This window comes from Chinchilla lanigera, unplaced genomic scaffold (genome assembly GCF_000276665.1).
Source record: "Chinchilla lanigera isolate Chin_1 unplaced genomic scaffold, ChiLan1.0 scaffold00049, whole genome shotgun sequence".
NCBI classification, from domain to species: Eukaryota; Metazoa; Chordata; class Mammalia; order Rodentia; family Chinchillidae; genus Chinchilla; species Chinchilla lanigera.
In genome coordinates, this window is record NW_004955450.1 from 10,531,186 (window position 1) to 10,546,214 (window position 15,029).

The 15,029-nt window shown below is 49.7% G+C and overlaps 1 protein-coding gene across 7 annotated transcripts in view; it reads left to right on the top strand.

Annotated features, from left to right (window-relative positions):
• The first annotated feature begins 1,161 nt into the window (after positions 1–1,161).
• Kiaa1257 (KIAA1257 ortholog) overlaps positions 1,162–15,029 on the top strand; it is a 61,005-nt gene continuing 47,137 nt past the window's right edge. For all 7 annotated transcript variants that reach the window (XM_013518913.1, XM_013518912.1, XM_013518910.1 and 4 more), the window contains exons 1-7: positions 1,162–1,276; positions 2,213–2,497; positions 5,108–5,298; positions 6,023–6,227; positions 10,885–11,028; positions 12,018–12,090; positions 13,424–13,545. In XM_013518913.1, the coding sequence (XP_013374367.1) occupies positions 2,233–2,497; positions 5,108–5,298; positions 6,023–6,227; positions 10,885–11,028; positions 12,018–12,090; positions 13,424–13,545 (1,000 nt within the window). In that variant the 5' untranslated portion in view covers positions 1,162–1,276; positions 2,213–2,232. The remainder of the gene's footprint in view (positions 1,277–2,212; positions 2,498–5,107; positions 5,299–6,022; positions 6,228–10,884; positions 11,029–12,017; positions 12,091–13,423; positions 13,546–15,029) is intronic.

A 15,029-nucleotide genomic window follows, 5' to 3' on the forward strand; every position in this document is an offset into this window, starting at 1 on the left:
CAGCCAAATGTGTGTGGATCCTCAGCTCCCATTCTGTTGACTATACTGACTAGCGGAGACACTCTCCCTCAATGGAAAACCTGCCATGGCTCCCCAGTGCCCATAGAGCTAGTGCCCATCCACCACTCCAGCCTTGCCTCCTGTCTGAATTACCATGAACCTTCGCCTCGCCTGGCCTTTGCATGTGCTGTCTCTCCTAGCCCCCACATCAGGAACAGCCTCTCTTACTTTCACTGCCTGCTTGGCTTTTGTCACCTCCTCCCTGAAGCTGCCCTGTTCCCTCTGCCTGGGCCGGTGTGGTCTTTCATGAGTGCCTTAAGCTGCGCTGTCCTGGCTGCCTCGATGTCCTGAGCTGATTCGAAACATTTCCCTTTCGTGGTCATTTTGGCGTTGGGGAAGAGCCAGAAGTGACACAGTGCCCGCGGGTGAAGAAGGTGTTTGAGGACGCACTGCCGTGTTTTTGTGAGCCTGCCTTTTGGCTGGGTGGCACTCGGCAGCAGCCTTCACGCTATTTTTGATCACAGTCGGGAAGGAGAACTTCCAGACCTGCTTCAAAAAGCGGCAAGATGGACGGGGTCCGCGTGTTCAGAGAGAGGGGGAGCGTTTTGCCGGGATTAATGGCAGTGTCTCTAACTGCAATAATCTTTTATTTAAATATTCACTTTATCTGTCCAGCACACTTACACTAGCTGTGTGGCCTTGGGTTAATTGCTTCACCTCGTTTCAGAGTTAGGGCACACGATCACAAAACAATCCTGACGGTACTGCCATGGCCTCAGCAGCAGAGGCATAAAATCTAGAGAGGTTGGGGCCTGCGTATGAGTGTGCAAAGCCAACCGCTGCGTTTGCCTTTACTGAAGAACCGGAGGGCAAAGCCCGCATGGCTCTCTTCCCGTGAGGCGCGCAGTACGGACTGATGAATGAAAGAATGGGGGAAGGCAGCTGGGTTTGGGAACCGTTTCGGGGGTCGGGTTGGGTTCGGTTTGTGTTTGTGTTTGCGTTTGAGATCAAACTGAGGACTTCACACTGCTGGGCAAGGGCTTTGCCAGGGCGCTGTCTGTGTGCGTAGGCCGAGGCAGGAAGTACCCCCCTCCACCCCGCCCCGCCGCCCCTGCTCATGGGAGGTCCGCCCCGTGCTACCTGTCTCCTAGCAACCGGGAAACAAACCGAGTGGCTTTTTGGACCCTTGCGCAGCGCATCCGCGGATCTCTGGAAAGCCCTGGGGAGCCGTGCTCCCGCTTACACCACGGTCTGCTGCCCCCTGACCAGCCCACAGGTACCCCTCGCGCCGTGGGATCCGGGGTCTCCACCCCGGACCCCCTAACCTGCAGCCTGTTGCTAACCCTCGTCGCCGCCTCCAACCCAGACTTCCTTTTCGGCGGTCGCCCGGGGTTCCGCCTGAACAGACCTTGAGCTTGTGTCCTGAGCACAGGACCCAGTGCGGTTCGTGTCTTGCCCGGGGGGAGTCTCGCCCTGGTTGACCTCGCCAGGCACCCGCACGGCTCTTCCCGGCCTGGTTGGTCTTTGCCCAAATGCCAAACGCTTAGCGTGCCCTGTGCAGCTCGCCTGGACTGTGGCAGACCTCCCTGAGCGGGTGCAGGGAGGATTCTCCACCCTCCACTGCCCTCTCCTGATTCCTGGAGAACCACGCTCACCTGGCCAGGTATTCCAGAAGGCCCAGTGACTGACTCCTGATTCAGGGCAAGCCAAGCAGCTGGACTCGCTCATCATCCTGGACATTGTTGTGGGCTCTTGGCCTCCAGTCGGACTTGTGGGTCTCATTTTGTAGAGCAAGCCAGCCTTGAACCCCTAGTGAGCTTCCTGCCTCAGCCTCCTGAGTGCTGAGATTCCAGGTGCGCAGCCCCACACCCAGCTTACACTCAGATTTTGATTCGAAAGATCTGAGATGTATTTTAAACAAGGTGTTAGTGACTTACAACCAGCTTATAGGAATCAATGTCTTCACACATCCCCACCAGCTCGAACCATGGTGGTTCAGAGCCACCTGGTACCAAGACATGCAAATTGCCAGCCGCCCTTCTCTGTGGTTCATTTTTTTCTGCACATCTATTGAGTACTGACTGCACCCCACAGCGATCAGACCTTGGGCAGGTGGGGAGCAAGTCGAGAGAAGGGTGGAAGGGTGGGTCTTCCCACAGCGATAGGGCTTAGCTCCCGGGGACAGACGTGACACAGACTTTATTTTTCCCAGCCTGACCTGCACTCTGGAGCATGTCTCTGCACGCCTGGGATTGGGAGGATGAGAACAACGAAAGCATCCAGCCGGCCTCTTCCTTCCCTAGCTTCTACCGCTATGAGGCTGATGTGGACGACTATCCGAGGGCGCCGGCGCAGGAGTGCGACTTTGACAACCGCTACGGCAGTGTCCACAGTGTCCACAGCGTCCTGTCCTTGGATGCCAGCATCTTCAACTCCGACGTGCCCCAGGTCGTCCCCTTCCATTTCGTTATCTCCCTGGCCCTCCCTGTGAGTGCAGGTAGGTGCTAGTGGAGATCCCAGTGGCCCTCGCAGAAAGGGGGTGCGCAGCTGACCTGCTCTTGGAAATGGTCAAGAGGCCATTTCCCCCATCCCAGAGGGTCCATGGTCAGAAAGTTTAGGGGGCTCAACTATGGGCCGGGCACGTAAGTGACTGCGTGATTGCTCAGACTTAATCCTCTCAAAGATCGTAAAAAGCAGGTGGTGTTGTGTGTGCTTTTTACAGGTGAAGAGACTCAGAAAGGTTAACACACTCACGCAGAGGCTGTAATTTGCATGTCTTGGTACCAGGTGGCTCTGAACCACCATGGTTCGAGCTGGTGGGGATGTGTGAAGGCACTGATTCCCATAAGCTGGTTGTAAGTCACTAACACCTTGTTTAAAATACATCTCAGATCTTTTGAATCAAAATCTGAGTGTAAGCCGGGTGTGGGGCTGCGCACCTGGAATCTCAGCACTCAGGAGGCTGAGGCAGGAAGCTCACTAGGGGTTCAAGGCTGGCTTGCACTACAAAATGAGACCCACAAGTCCGACTGGAGGCCAAGAGCCCACAACAGTGTCCCATACTGGCCCGTTTTATGGATCTGCACTGGGAAAGCCCAAAGGTCAGCCTTGGAAGACAGAAGTCTGTGCTAGCAGGCTGAGGGATCTGTACTGGAGTCAGATAGGGACATTCAAAGCAAGGACCAGACCTTCCCCAAAAAGTACCACAGCCATCCTCAGTGACAGTGAGGTCCCAAGCTTCTCCAGTGATGGGAACAGCTGAACTCCTATCTGGAAAGCCAGCAGGACAAGCTTTTCCCTGAGACTGAGCATTGCACCATCTTCCCCTCTGGAGCCAGGAAGCAATGCTCAAAGCAAGAACCAGAGCTCCCCCGAAATGAACCGTAGCCATTCTCAGCAACAATAAAGTCCTGAGCTCCTCTGATGATGAGAACAGCCGAGTTCATCAGGAAAGCCAGCGTGACAAGCTTCTCCCAAGAGAACCAACAGCAGCCCTAGGAAATCCAACAGCTCCCAACAGCTGCTCTAGTTCTGCCTCTTATGCTGCTGGCAACAGTCCTCAGGTGGGCCGCCCACACCCAGCACCACACTGATTCAGTTCAGCTGAGTGTTACAAGTTGCCCACCAGTTGTCAGTCCACCACAGTGCCTTTGCACTGTCACAAAGACTTGCTTTTCTGATTTTGGTGTTTTCACTAACAGTATCTGCCGAATAGATCTTCCAAACGTCCTGAAACTTTTTTTTTTGGTACCAGGAATCAAACTCAGGACCTTGTGCTTGCCAGGCAGGCGCTTGTGCTGCTGAGCTATATCCCTGGCCCCTGAAACTTCGACATACGTTTGTCTGGACATAAAATCGTAGGCTCATTGTTTTTTCCTTCACTATCTAAATATTTATAGAGACTTCTATAAATACATAAAGCATTTTAAGAGAAATGGATCCTACATATTTTACAGCTTGATTTTTAAAAATGTAACATTTTAGATATCTTAGCAGTTATGAGTACATACTTATTATTTTGTTGTTTTGTATCCTCCATATTTTACAGCTTGATTTTTAAAAATGTAACATCTTAGATATCTTAGCAGCTATGAGGACATACTTATTATTTTGTTGTTTTGTTTTGAACACATAGTATTCCATTATGTGTCTAATTTACCCTACTCTTTTTTTTTTTTTTTTTTTTTGTCTTTTTGAGACAGGGTCTCACTATGCAGTTCAGGCTAGTCTTGAACTCACTTTGTAGCCCAGGCTGGCCTTGAACTCACAGTGATCCTCTTGCCTCAGTCTCCCCGCCCTCCCCCCCAGTGCTGGGATTGCAGGCATGTGCAACCACACCTGGCCTATCTTATCCTTTTATGTATTTGTTTGTTTGTTTGTTTTTGCTGCTGGGGATGGAACCAAGGACTTTATATCATAGGTAGGACAGATACTCGATCTAGGCCTTGCTTCCCAGCTGGCCAAGAGGACTGGACCTGATCTCTCCCAAGCTAGGTGAGCAGTGGAGTCCACAGCCTCCCACTGTGATCAAATCCCTGAGGTATACGACTTAGGAGGAAAGCTTTGTTTCAGATCATGGTTTCAGAAGTCCCAGTCCATGGTTACTAGGCTCTGTGGCTTTGGGGCTGTGGTGAGGCTGAACATCATGGCGGGAGCACTGGGGAAGGGAGACTGCTCACCTCACGCCAGCCTGGAGGCAGAGACAGAAGTTGGAAGGGCAGCGTCTCAGTAGCCCTTCAAGGCCACGCCCCCAGTGACCTCACTTCCTCCGCCAGGGCCCACTTTTTTTTTTTGGTCTTTTTGAGGCAGGGTCACCCTATGCAGCTCAGGCTGGCCTTGAGTTCATTGTGTAGCCCAGGCTGATCTTGAAGTTGCAACAATCCTCCTGCCTCAGCCTCCCAAATGCTGGGCTTAGAGGTGTGTGCCACCATGCCCGGCCAGGGCCCACGTTTAAAGGTTCCGCCACTTCCGGATAAGGCCGCAGGCTGGGCACCAAGCCTTCAGCGGACAGACCTTTAGGGATGCGTCCTAACCATAGCACACTCTTTGGGAAAAACAGATTTGTTTTTCCACAGGAAATTACAACAAGGCTCTTTCTGTCTTCTAGATCATAAAGGAAAATATACAAGTATTATTGATAAATACAAGAAATATCCTAAACTGCCCAACCGTATAGCGAAGCTTCGCCGTTTCTACCACATTGAGTATTTCTTCCTGCCAGATGACGAAGAACCTAAAAAAGCTGATGTGGTGGTGTTCCCGGGACTGGCCAAGGTGTCCCTGGAGTTGGGAATAAAGGTGTGTGGGGTGCGGGTGTGTGTGTATGTGGCCTTGCGTGCAGTGTAGTGTTCACCACGGGGTGGGCTCCCTGCCAGCCTGCGGCGTAAGTATTCCCTGGAGCTTGCTAGACCTGCAGACCCTGGGGCCGCCTCAGGCCTTCTGTGTGAGAATCTGCACTGACCTAAGAATGCCACACACCTAGCTTTTTTCTTTAGCTATTTTTAATCAGTCGTGTCTGGGTATCTCAAAATTGTGGCAGCTCCTGAATTTCCCTTCCTTTGTACATGCATGTGTGCATGTGTGTGTGTCTGTGGCCACACGTGTGCATGAGTGTTTATGTGTGTGTTCGAGTGCAGCTTACCCACATGTGCACACTCTTGCCAGAGGTTTGGCTTGGGTTAGAAGTAATCAGGGAGGGGTCGGGGATATAGCTCAGCAGCATAAGCGCCTGCCTAGCAAGCATGAGGTCAAGTTTGATTCCCGGTACCAAGAAAAAAAAAAAGAAGTAATCAGGGAGGACAGGCCTTGTAGTTATCTGCTTTGATGTTATTTTTTCCAAAGAACCCAGAGCCTGGCAGAGGCGGGTCTGTTCTGCACCACCTCCTGCTGAGGGTTTGGAGCTGTAGTGAAGCATGCGGAGGGCGGCAGTGAGGGGCCAGCTCGCTGGGCAACGGCCACCTCTGTCCACTGCCACCGCCCCCGTCTTCCCGCAGGTGAAGTCTCTCTGTGTTGTTCTGCACAGACTGTGAAACCCTGGTGTGAAGACGACAAGCTCTGGGTATCATGGAGCCAAACTTTTAATGTCAGTGTGACAAAGGAATTGTTAAAGAAACTGAATTTCCACAACATCACCGTGAGGATCTGGAACACCAAGGATAAGATTTCGAAAAAAATCAGGTACTATTATCCGCTGAAGACCTGTTTGTCAGATGACCTGTGCTCTTTCGGTAAGTCAAACATTACAGTTTGTTGTGTTTTTTGTTTTGTTTTGTTTTCTCTTGGTTTTATTTGAAATGTTTCTGGAGGCTTGTAATTTCTCGCTGCAGGGTGGCTACCCTAAACCGAAGATCTGCAGTTGGAAATGCTCTAAAACTTGAAACTTTTTGAGCATACAAACAACCCAACAAGTAGAAATCACCACACTTGACCTTATGTGATTGACCGCAGTCACAACTCAGGCACACTGAAACTATTGTACAAAATAACTTTCCCCCTGTGTATGTAGGCACAACATGAAAGAATCTCATGTACCTGAATGTGGTCTCCAGGGTATCCCAGTTAGTTTGTATGTGCAAATATTTCAAAATCTGAAGAAATCCTAAATCCCAAGCTTTTCAGAGTACCAATACTCAGCCCATAGTATCAGAGTCAAATTGAGTGTTCCTTTGTTTCTAGTTTACCTGGTGTGTACGATGGTTTCTGCTTTGGGGGGGCACTATTCCTCCAGGACATGCTTGAGGCATGTCTTACTTTTCTCTCGTTGCTGAGACAAAATACCTGACGCCCAAAATGAAGGAAGGAAAGGTTTATTTAGCTCACAGTCCGTGGAGGTTTCAGTTCACACTTGGCTGGCTCCAAGGCAGGGTGGCACATGGCAGAGGGCAACAGTTCATGGTGGCAGAAGACAGTAAAAGCAACAAGAGCAAAAGGGGAGAAGAGCAGCAAGCAGCCTCTTTCCCTCCCTTACCCTGTATGCAAACTACCCGCCCCAGGGCGGGTGTAGCACTCACACCCATGAATCAGTCATGAACTCTAGAAGCCCCCCCATGACTGCATGAGGCTTTGGGGGGGACACCCAGACACAGACCATAACAAGGCGCCAGGAAGGGGCCACTTATGGTGTTGGTGGGCAGTGACTGGGGCCACCTTTCGGGACCTCTTGTCCCAGGGCAGCGGTTCTGTCACAGGTATGCACCACTCTAGCATTGTATATGCACTGAAAACAATTAAAGGGTACGAAGAAGCAAAACAGAAAGTTCGGCTGGGGCCAGTGGTGGATCATGTAGTGAGCACACGTGAGGTCCTGGGTGCATCTGCCCTCCCTCCTCCCCGGCAAAAGAGAGGAGAGAGAAAATTTTAAAATCCTGCCTCAGCCTGCAATAACCAGGTTAGCAGGTTTGTGGGACCCCTCTGCACCTTTGCTGGTGGGTAGCGGTCACCTGAAGGGTCTTGTCCCTCTCCCGGAGGAGCAAGCTGGGGGAGCTGGGGAGACCCAGGCTCTGAAGTCGGGCGGTGGGATCTGATCTTGCTTCCGCCTCGTTCTAGCTGGTGATCTTGGAAAAGTTCCTGAGCATCATGCACTTGTCACCTGTGAAAACTGGGACAGAAAGAGTCGCTATCTCTCGGGGTAGGCGGGTGGAGGCCGCCCCATCGAGGCACGAGCGATGGTAGGGTAGCTGCTGTCCATCAAGAACCTTAAAACTAGAATAAGATGCTACTGATTGATGAACTGATGCTGTGGCACTAGCTGTAAGCTGCGTTCTGACGCTCAGAAGTGTGAAGAGGCGCGCGTATTAGAACTGTGGAAGTGCGGTGCTGTTCGTTGCTTGGGAGTTGTCAGGAAGCCAGAGGCAGCGGCAGCAGGCCACATCTTGGTTTTGTGTGACTGAGACATTTGAATCTCTCCAGTTTTCTTGCCTGCCCTCCGGAGGGGCTGTGCTGACACTGCAGGCTTGGGCCTTCCAGTTTTTAAGCTTTCCTCCATGTCCCTGGCAGTCCTGACATTTTGGACCGGGCAGTTCCTCACTGTGGGGACTTCCCTGTGGGTACTAGAATGTGAAGCAATATCCTGGGCCTCTACTCACAGACAGCAGTGGTAGCCTCCCAGTGTGACCAGTAAAAATTCCCTCAGACATTGCCAGATGTCCCCTGGGGGCCCAATCACCCTTAGCTAGTCGGGTATGGTGGTGCACACTTATACTTCTAGCATCCTGGAGGCTGAGGCAGGAGGATCTCGCGTTTGAGCCCAGCCTGGGCGGGTTCACAGCTTAGTGAGGGACTGTCTCAAAAACAGTGTAGCTCAGTATGAAGCCTGGTTCAGTCCCCAGTAGTAAAATTAATTAATTGCCCTTAGCTGATAATCACTGATTTATACCTAAACTAATCATAGGATCCTATGTAAGAAAATTGAGAACAAGGTAACTTTTCTCATCTGAACGCAGTGAGAAAGCTGTGTCCTTCAAGTGTGAGATCTCAGCCACCTGCTCTTGGCAGATTCTAGACCCTGGCCCTGAGCTGCTGGGACAAAATCTCTGGCCAACATCTGCCCCGTGGTGGACTCACTCTGGAGTAGGGTGAGGCAGGTTTGGCAAGATGAGTAGAATCAGGTGGCGGACGAGGAAGGGGAAGGGTGTTGTGGGCCCTGCAGGTAGAGCCCGGGAGCTTCTTACCGAGTGCTTGTGAAATGGGGGTGCCTGCTTTTCTTTGACCCCTGTTCCAAGCCTGGCATCCTTGCCTGGTTCTTTTAATTGTTTATTTTTTTCCCATGAAAAAAGCAGTGTATATTGCCTGTGTAAAACAATCTAAAAACAGAAATTTTAAAAAGAAAAATTAAAATCACTTGAGGCCAGTCCGGAGCTAGTAGTCTTTGCTACCAGATTTTTCCTGTGGGCCTGATGAGGACCAAGCACACTGCGCTTACTGGAAGGGGTGGCAAGGCGCTGTGCCAGGCAGTCGACACTGGCAGGTTCTAGCTGGCACTTGGGGTACCAAACAACAAGGGTGGGACAAAATTTTCGCATCATGATGCATCGGGTACCAGAGCGGCGGAGTTTCAGAGCAGTGGAGTACCAAAGTCCGACGGTCTTTTCCTTTCTCGCGATAGCAGACGCACCGGGAGGTCTGCTGGTGGACAGGCGATACATGTGAATGTGCGGGGGTCAGGCGCCGGGACTGGTTAGCTTCTAGCCCCGTGGTTTGAATGGAACCCCCCAGCTAGAGTCAGCATTTTTCTTTGCTTCCATCTGCTCCATTTCTTGGCTTCTCAGTGCTGGAAAAAGACATCATTCTTGCCCCAGCCCTTCGACGGGCTCAGCCCCTGGCCACCCCGCACATGCACCTGTTGGTGTCCCCACCACACCTGTCTGCTGTCCTGTGGAGCTCTTCGCCCTGCAGCTGTGTCCTCCCTGGATCCCAGCCAGCAGTGCCCAGGTTTTACCCTGTCCCCTCTCCTGGCCTGCCCTCCCTACGTCACTGCCTTGACCCTCTTGCGTCACTGCTCTGCAACCTGTCATGGCTGCCCAGTGCCCCAGGGGACCAGTTCTGGCTTCTGAGTCGGCCCTGAAGGCAGTTTATGATTTGCTCCCAAGGCTTCTTTCTTGCTGCTTCTGCTGCTGCTGCTGCTGCTGCCGCCTTCTCACCCTCTGCACCCTTTGGTTCCTGAACACTCTGTGATCCTCTTCTTCCTCATACCTGCCGTAGGCGCTGGCCATACCTTGGGGGCGCACCTCAATTTCGGCCTGTCCTTCCACACTGAATCAGATCACTTCTTTTTTCCCATTTCTTTAACTTCCACTGTTTCTGTTCATTCATTCACTCATTTATTCGTTCGTTCAGTGCTTGCATTCATTCATTATTCCACACATGCCATTGTAATGTGTGTGGAAGACCCCTTCCTGACAGGGGAGAGGCATGGGGGATGGTGTCCCCCCTAGCTAGAAACAAGGACCTCTGTGTGTAGCCCTGGCTTTGCTAAGGACCAGCTGTCTGACCATGGCAACATTATTGAAGTCTCAGATTCCTCATCTGTAAAATGAGGGTATGCTATTGCTTCCTTTGAAGTGAAATGCTATGGAAAGAGAAATTAAAATTTTAAATAAAGCCTGCCAAAACCAGATGGACATGTGCAGACAAGCCTGATAATGGGACATTTCTTCCTTTGTGTAACCCATGCTTGTTTAACTGATGGCCTTGCAATGTAACTTCAAATATAATGGGACAGGGTCAGGGATATAGCTCAGTGGCACAAGCGACTGCCTGGCAAGCACAAGGTCCTGAGTTCGATTCCCGGTACCAAAAAAAAAAAGCCAGGACATTTCTTCCTTTGTGTAATCCATGCTTGTTTAACGGATGGCCTTGCAATGCAACTTGAGATATTTAAACTCCCTTAGCAACCCATGATGTCACCCAACCCTCCAATCATAATGTGCCAAATCTGACTTTCTACCTCCCAACTTGCTCTCCCAAAACCTATGAAAGTCCCAAAACCTCACCAGGTGGGGCTCTGACTCTTTGGGAGAGATCCCAGTCATGCCCACCCATGTAATAAACTGCCTCCTAAACTACCTTGGTGCCGTTTCTTCCCATGTGTGGTCTGCTTTCTGTAACCCTGTGATTCAGTGGAGAAACACCCAGCAGGTCCTGAATGTTCTTATTTGGGAGAGCCATTGCCGATAGAGGTCTGAGAACCTCACCCAAACATATGTGTGGTTACTCTGTGGAGTTTCCCAGTATTTCTGGACAGTTTCATGGGCCACAACTTCAGCAGGGGAGGGGTGTTATCTATCTTATCCAGTAGTGTGTGTCTACCAAGAGGCAAACGACCGCTCCACTTACTATTGCGTAGATCTCATTGATTGAGTCAATGATCTTTCTTCTGCATTCTAGAGGAAGTGAGACATTTGGTTTTAAGTCAGCGAGAATTGTGTGACATAGGCTCTGAGAGAGCTAACATTGTCAGGGAGGAGCGGAGTGAGGAGTCTGCCCCAGAAAAACAAGAAAAAGCGGACACAAGTGCAAAGTCTTTGCCAGGTGAGTGGAGGTGACTTTATGGACAAACTGCATGCGGCGAACCCCAGGTAGAGGGAGCAGGGAGCTGTGCTGAGGTCCTGCGCACACGCTCTGAAGCCTTTTCTGTGCCTCAGCACCGACTGCTCGGGGGAAGGGGCGTGCGACCTTCGGTCTGCCTGAGGGTGCACTTTGTTGTTGATTCTTTTTCTTTAGCTTCGTTTATTTTGTGGCTTATAAAAAAATCTCTGACTCTGGAAGTTCCATATGTGGATTTTCAGCAAATCCAGTGAAGAAAAAGTATAAGGAAAGCGGAAGAAAAAAATCTATGATTCCATGATTAACTGCAATCGGTATAAATTTTGGTTTTCACAGCACATGTCTTTGTTTTGGTTCTAGAATTTTTCCTTACGTAGACAAGGTTATCCTGGGTGCAGCCACTGCTGCTGTGTCCTGAGAGTGTAAATATGTCATCACGTGCCTCTCCGTTTCCTTAAACACTTTCCATAAACTTCATTTGTGGGAACTACGTAGGATTTCATGTGCGCGTAGGACTGGAATTTGCTTAAATATTTCCTACTTGGGAATCTTAAGAGGATTTTCGGTATACTCTAATATAAACAGGGCTGAAATGGGCAACTTAATAGACTTTTTTCCTCTCTGAGAGTAATATATACAGAACCAGAGGGTTCCTCTTGCCTCCATTTGTCCAAATATTTAGAATGCATTTGGTCTGTACAGTTATCGTTTATTCGCTCAGTTATCATTAACAAACCCTGTTTACTAAATGCTTCCCATGTCCCAAGTGTCCTGCCTGCACACAGGCATTACAGGAATGTGTCAGGGGCCTCATTTCGTTTTTTTGGGGTACTGGGAATCGAGCTCAAGGCCTTGCACTTGCCAGGCAGGCGCTTGTGCCGCTGAGCTACATCCCCACCCCCTCATTCCCTAGTCAACCAGCCTGGAACAAGTTTGATGACATTTGCTAATATTTCCTGCTTCTCACCAAGCAGAGCCTGAAGCTTCCTCCAAGAATGGCGAGGAATACGAAAAGTCACTCAAAACAGATGATCTTACCACATCTCGGTAAGGATGGAACCATGTTATTTTGAGGGACGGGAGTAGAGCCCCTCTTGTACTCACCCTACCGTGAGTTGCGCATACTCGTAGTAATTCTGACCAAGTTGGAGCACTTGCAATCATCCAACCAAAAGCAAAGGTGAGAAAGGGGAGTTTGTGTATGAGCACACGCATCAGGTGCTGTTTCTGTGTGCAGCGTTTTATTTCATTCGATCCTCATGATGGCCATTTTTTAAATTTAAAAAAAATTTTTTTTGTCTCTTTTGAGACAGAGTTTCACTATGTAGTTCAGGCTGGGCTTGAACTCACTTTGTAGCCCAGGCTGGTCTCAAACTCACAAAGAGCCTCCTGCCTCAGCCTTCCAAGTGCTGGGATTACAGGCATGTGCCACCACGCCAGGCATGATAATCATTTTTTGAGGAGTATTACTTTCTCCATTTTCTACACAAGGCGACTGGGTGATTCTATGATTTGCACAAAATCATAAAAACAGAAATTTTGGTTAAGCCAGGACTCCAACCAGACCCTCAGACTCCTAAGTCTGGCCTTCCCTGATGTGAGCTCCTTACTTTTCAGGCCTCTCGTGGCCTAAGGGTCTAGAGAAGGGGGTTCCTCAAAGGCTGTGGGGGTCAGGGAGAGAATGGAGGCCCAACTTATGGTTCGAGAGATACAATAAGAACAAGAGCACATGCCATTACCCAGCCTTAATTTTTTAAAGGTTCAGTCTCATCGTAGTGCAGGCTGGGCTCTAGCCATCTCCTGCCTCAGCCTCCCATATAGCTGGGACCACAGGCCCAGGCCACATGCCCAGTGAACAATCTTGATTTTTTAAAAATTGTTTTCACCTTGAATTTCTACATTAATTTGGGAAGAATTAACTTTTGTTCCACTGTCAGGTTACATCAATCACACTCTTGATTCTTTCCCTTAACTCAGACCTTCCTTTGTATCCATAGATGCTGTGGGTCATTCTTGTAAGTGAATTCCTAGATGCTTTATAGTTTTAGTTATTTTTATGAGAACATGTGGTTTTCCATTAACTTTTCTGATTGGTTTGAACTGTGATGGTACAGGTGTAGACCAACGGTGTTAGCATTGCCAGGGGCCTTGTTAGAAATAAAGTACAGACAGATCTCAGGCTTCCGGAAACATAACCTGTATTTTATTTGCCAAGAGTGTCAGGTGATTCCTCTGCATGATGAAATTTGAGAAGTCCTGGGCTAGAGGAATGCAGTGCCCTTGCAGCACTCTGATCTTACTTAGTCCAATAAATAGACGTTCAGATCTGGCCTCTGAGTTTTTTAATCTTCATTAAGTTTTCTCTTTGTGGATTTTGTAGGCAAAGTACTTCAAGAGCAGCAACTATGTCTGGGATAGGGACGGCCATGATGGAAATCAAGGAATTAATTGACAGAACATCATTTAGCAGCTTAACAAACTTAGAAAGACCGAAGTCTCAAAGTAAGTTAGAATGGGATTTTGAAATTTTATAATGTCACTAGACTTGGAAAATTATAAAATATTTCCAATTCAAGATACTGCGGTGTGATGCTTTGATATGCGACCAAATGATAGATACTGTGTTTTATACACTTTCAATTTACCAATCTGATTGCCATGTATCCATCATCTGCCCGTCCATCCACCCACCCATCTGTCCATCTCCATCCATCCGTCCCTGTTCATCCGTCCACCTGTCCATCCATCCATCTCCTACCCCCCACATATCTATCCGTTCTCATATCTGTCCATCTCTGAATCCACCAACCCACCCACCCACGCACCTGTGCATCTCCGTGTCATCTCAGTCCGTCCATCCACCCACTCACCCACTCATCCCCTTGTCCGCCCACGTGTCACCCATCCATGTGTCTACCCATCCCTACATCCATCCATTTCCTCTCCGAGGTTCCCTCACCCTCAGCACCCATCCATCCACTTTGTCTGTCCCATCCCATCCCACTCTACCAGTGTTTTTGTGTTCCTGATGCATGTGTGGTGTGTCTGGGGACACGAAAATCTCTTAACGTCTAATGCCAAGTACGGAATTACAGTTCTCTGTGATGGCCGCGGTGGTGGGGGTAGGTGTGTTCCCGGTCAGCCAAGGGTTCTTCCGCTCAGTTCAGATGGAAATCAGGAATCGGCAAGGTGCAGCTCTGCCAGCAGTTCTCACGTCGCCAGGTGACACCAGGTAATGCTGGAAGCCAACAGCTGACACAGCCAGCTGCCGGTCCCTGTCACTGCTGGCCTTCGCCATCTCATGCTGCCTTGCGCTGTAGGTGGACTGTCCTGGGCCCCATCTCTGCTGCAGGTCCTTCTTGGTTGCTGTTCTGTGGAACTCATGGGCATTTACAGCTCTGAATGTTTACTACTCTTTGTTTGGAAACAACCACTGTGTCCACACTACTCAGGATTAAAAAGTCCTAAATACATTGGGTGCGTGGTATGTCAGGAAGCATACAGAGTGGGAGTTGTAGGAAGACTTTCCTTGAAAAATAAGAAACCATTCGCTTCTGGCAAAGGACATGGCACCCCGCGTCTTGGGACCCAGTTGACACATAATCTTAGTTGCAGGCGGCTGAGAGACCGGAATCCTCAGAGCCACTAAATTTGCTCTCCCATTCTTGGCCTAGATTCTCTCACCAGTATTTCAGCTGAAAGTCGGGTTTCCAGCATGAGGTGGAAAGTTCCAGAGCCAGTGGGTGCACAGGCCACCTTCCGCGATGGGCAGTTTCCTCATCTCTCCACCAGCTGATCTGCTGGTGTCTCACGCTGACCTGGCCGTAGTTCAGCCCCAGAGGCTGCAGGTCCTTCCAGGTCGCGTCTCAGAACTGAATAAAATTCTTCCTGTTTTTAAGGCGGCTCGAGAGTAGGCCATATTCTCATATCTGAATATCTCTGAACTTCTGAGTTTCCTCCTTTCCAGATTAAACAACTAGCTAGCT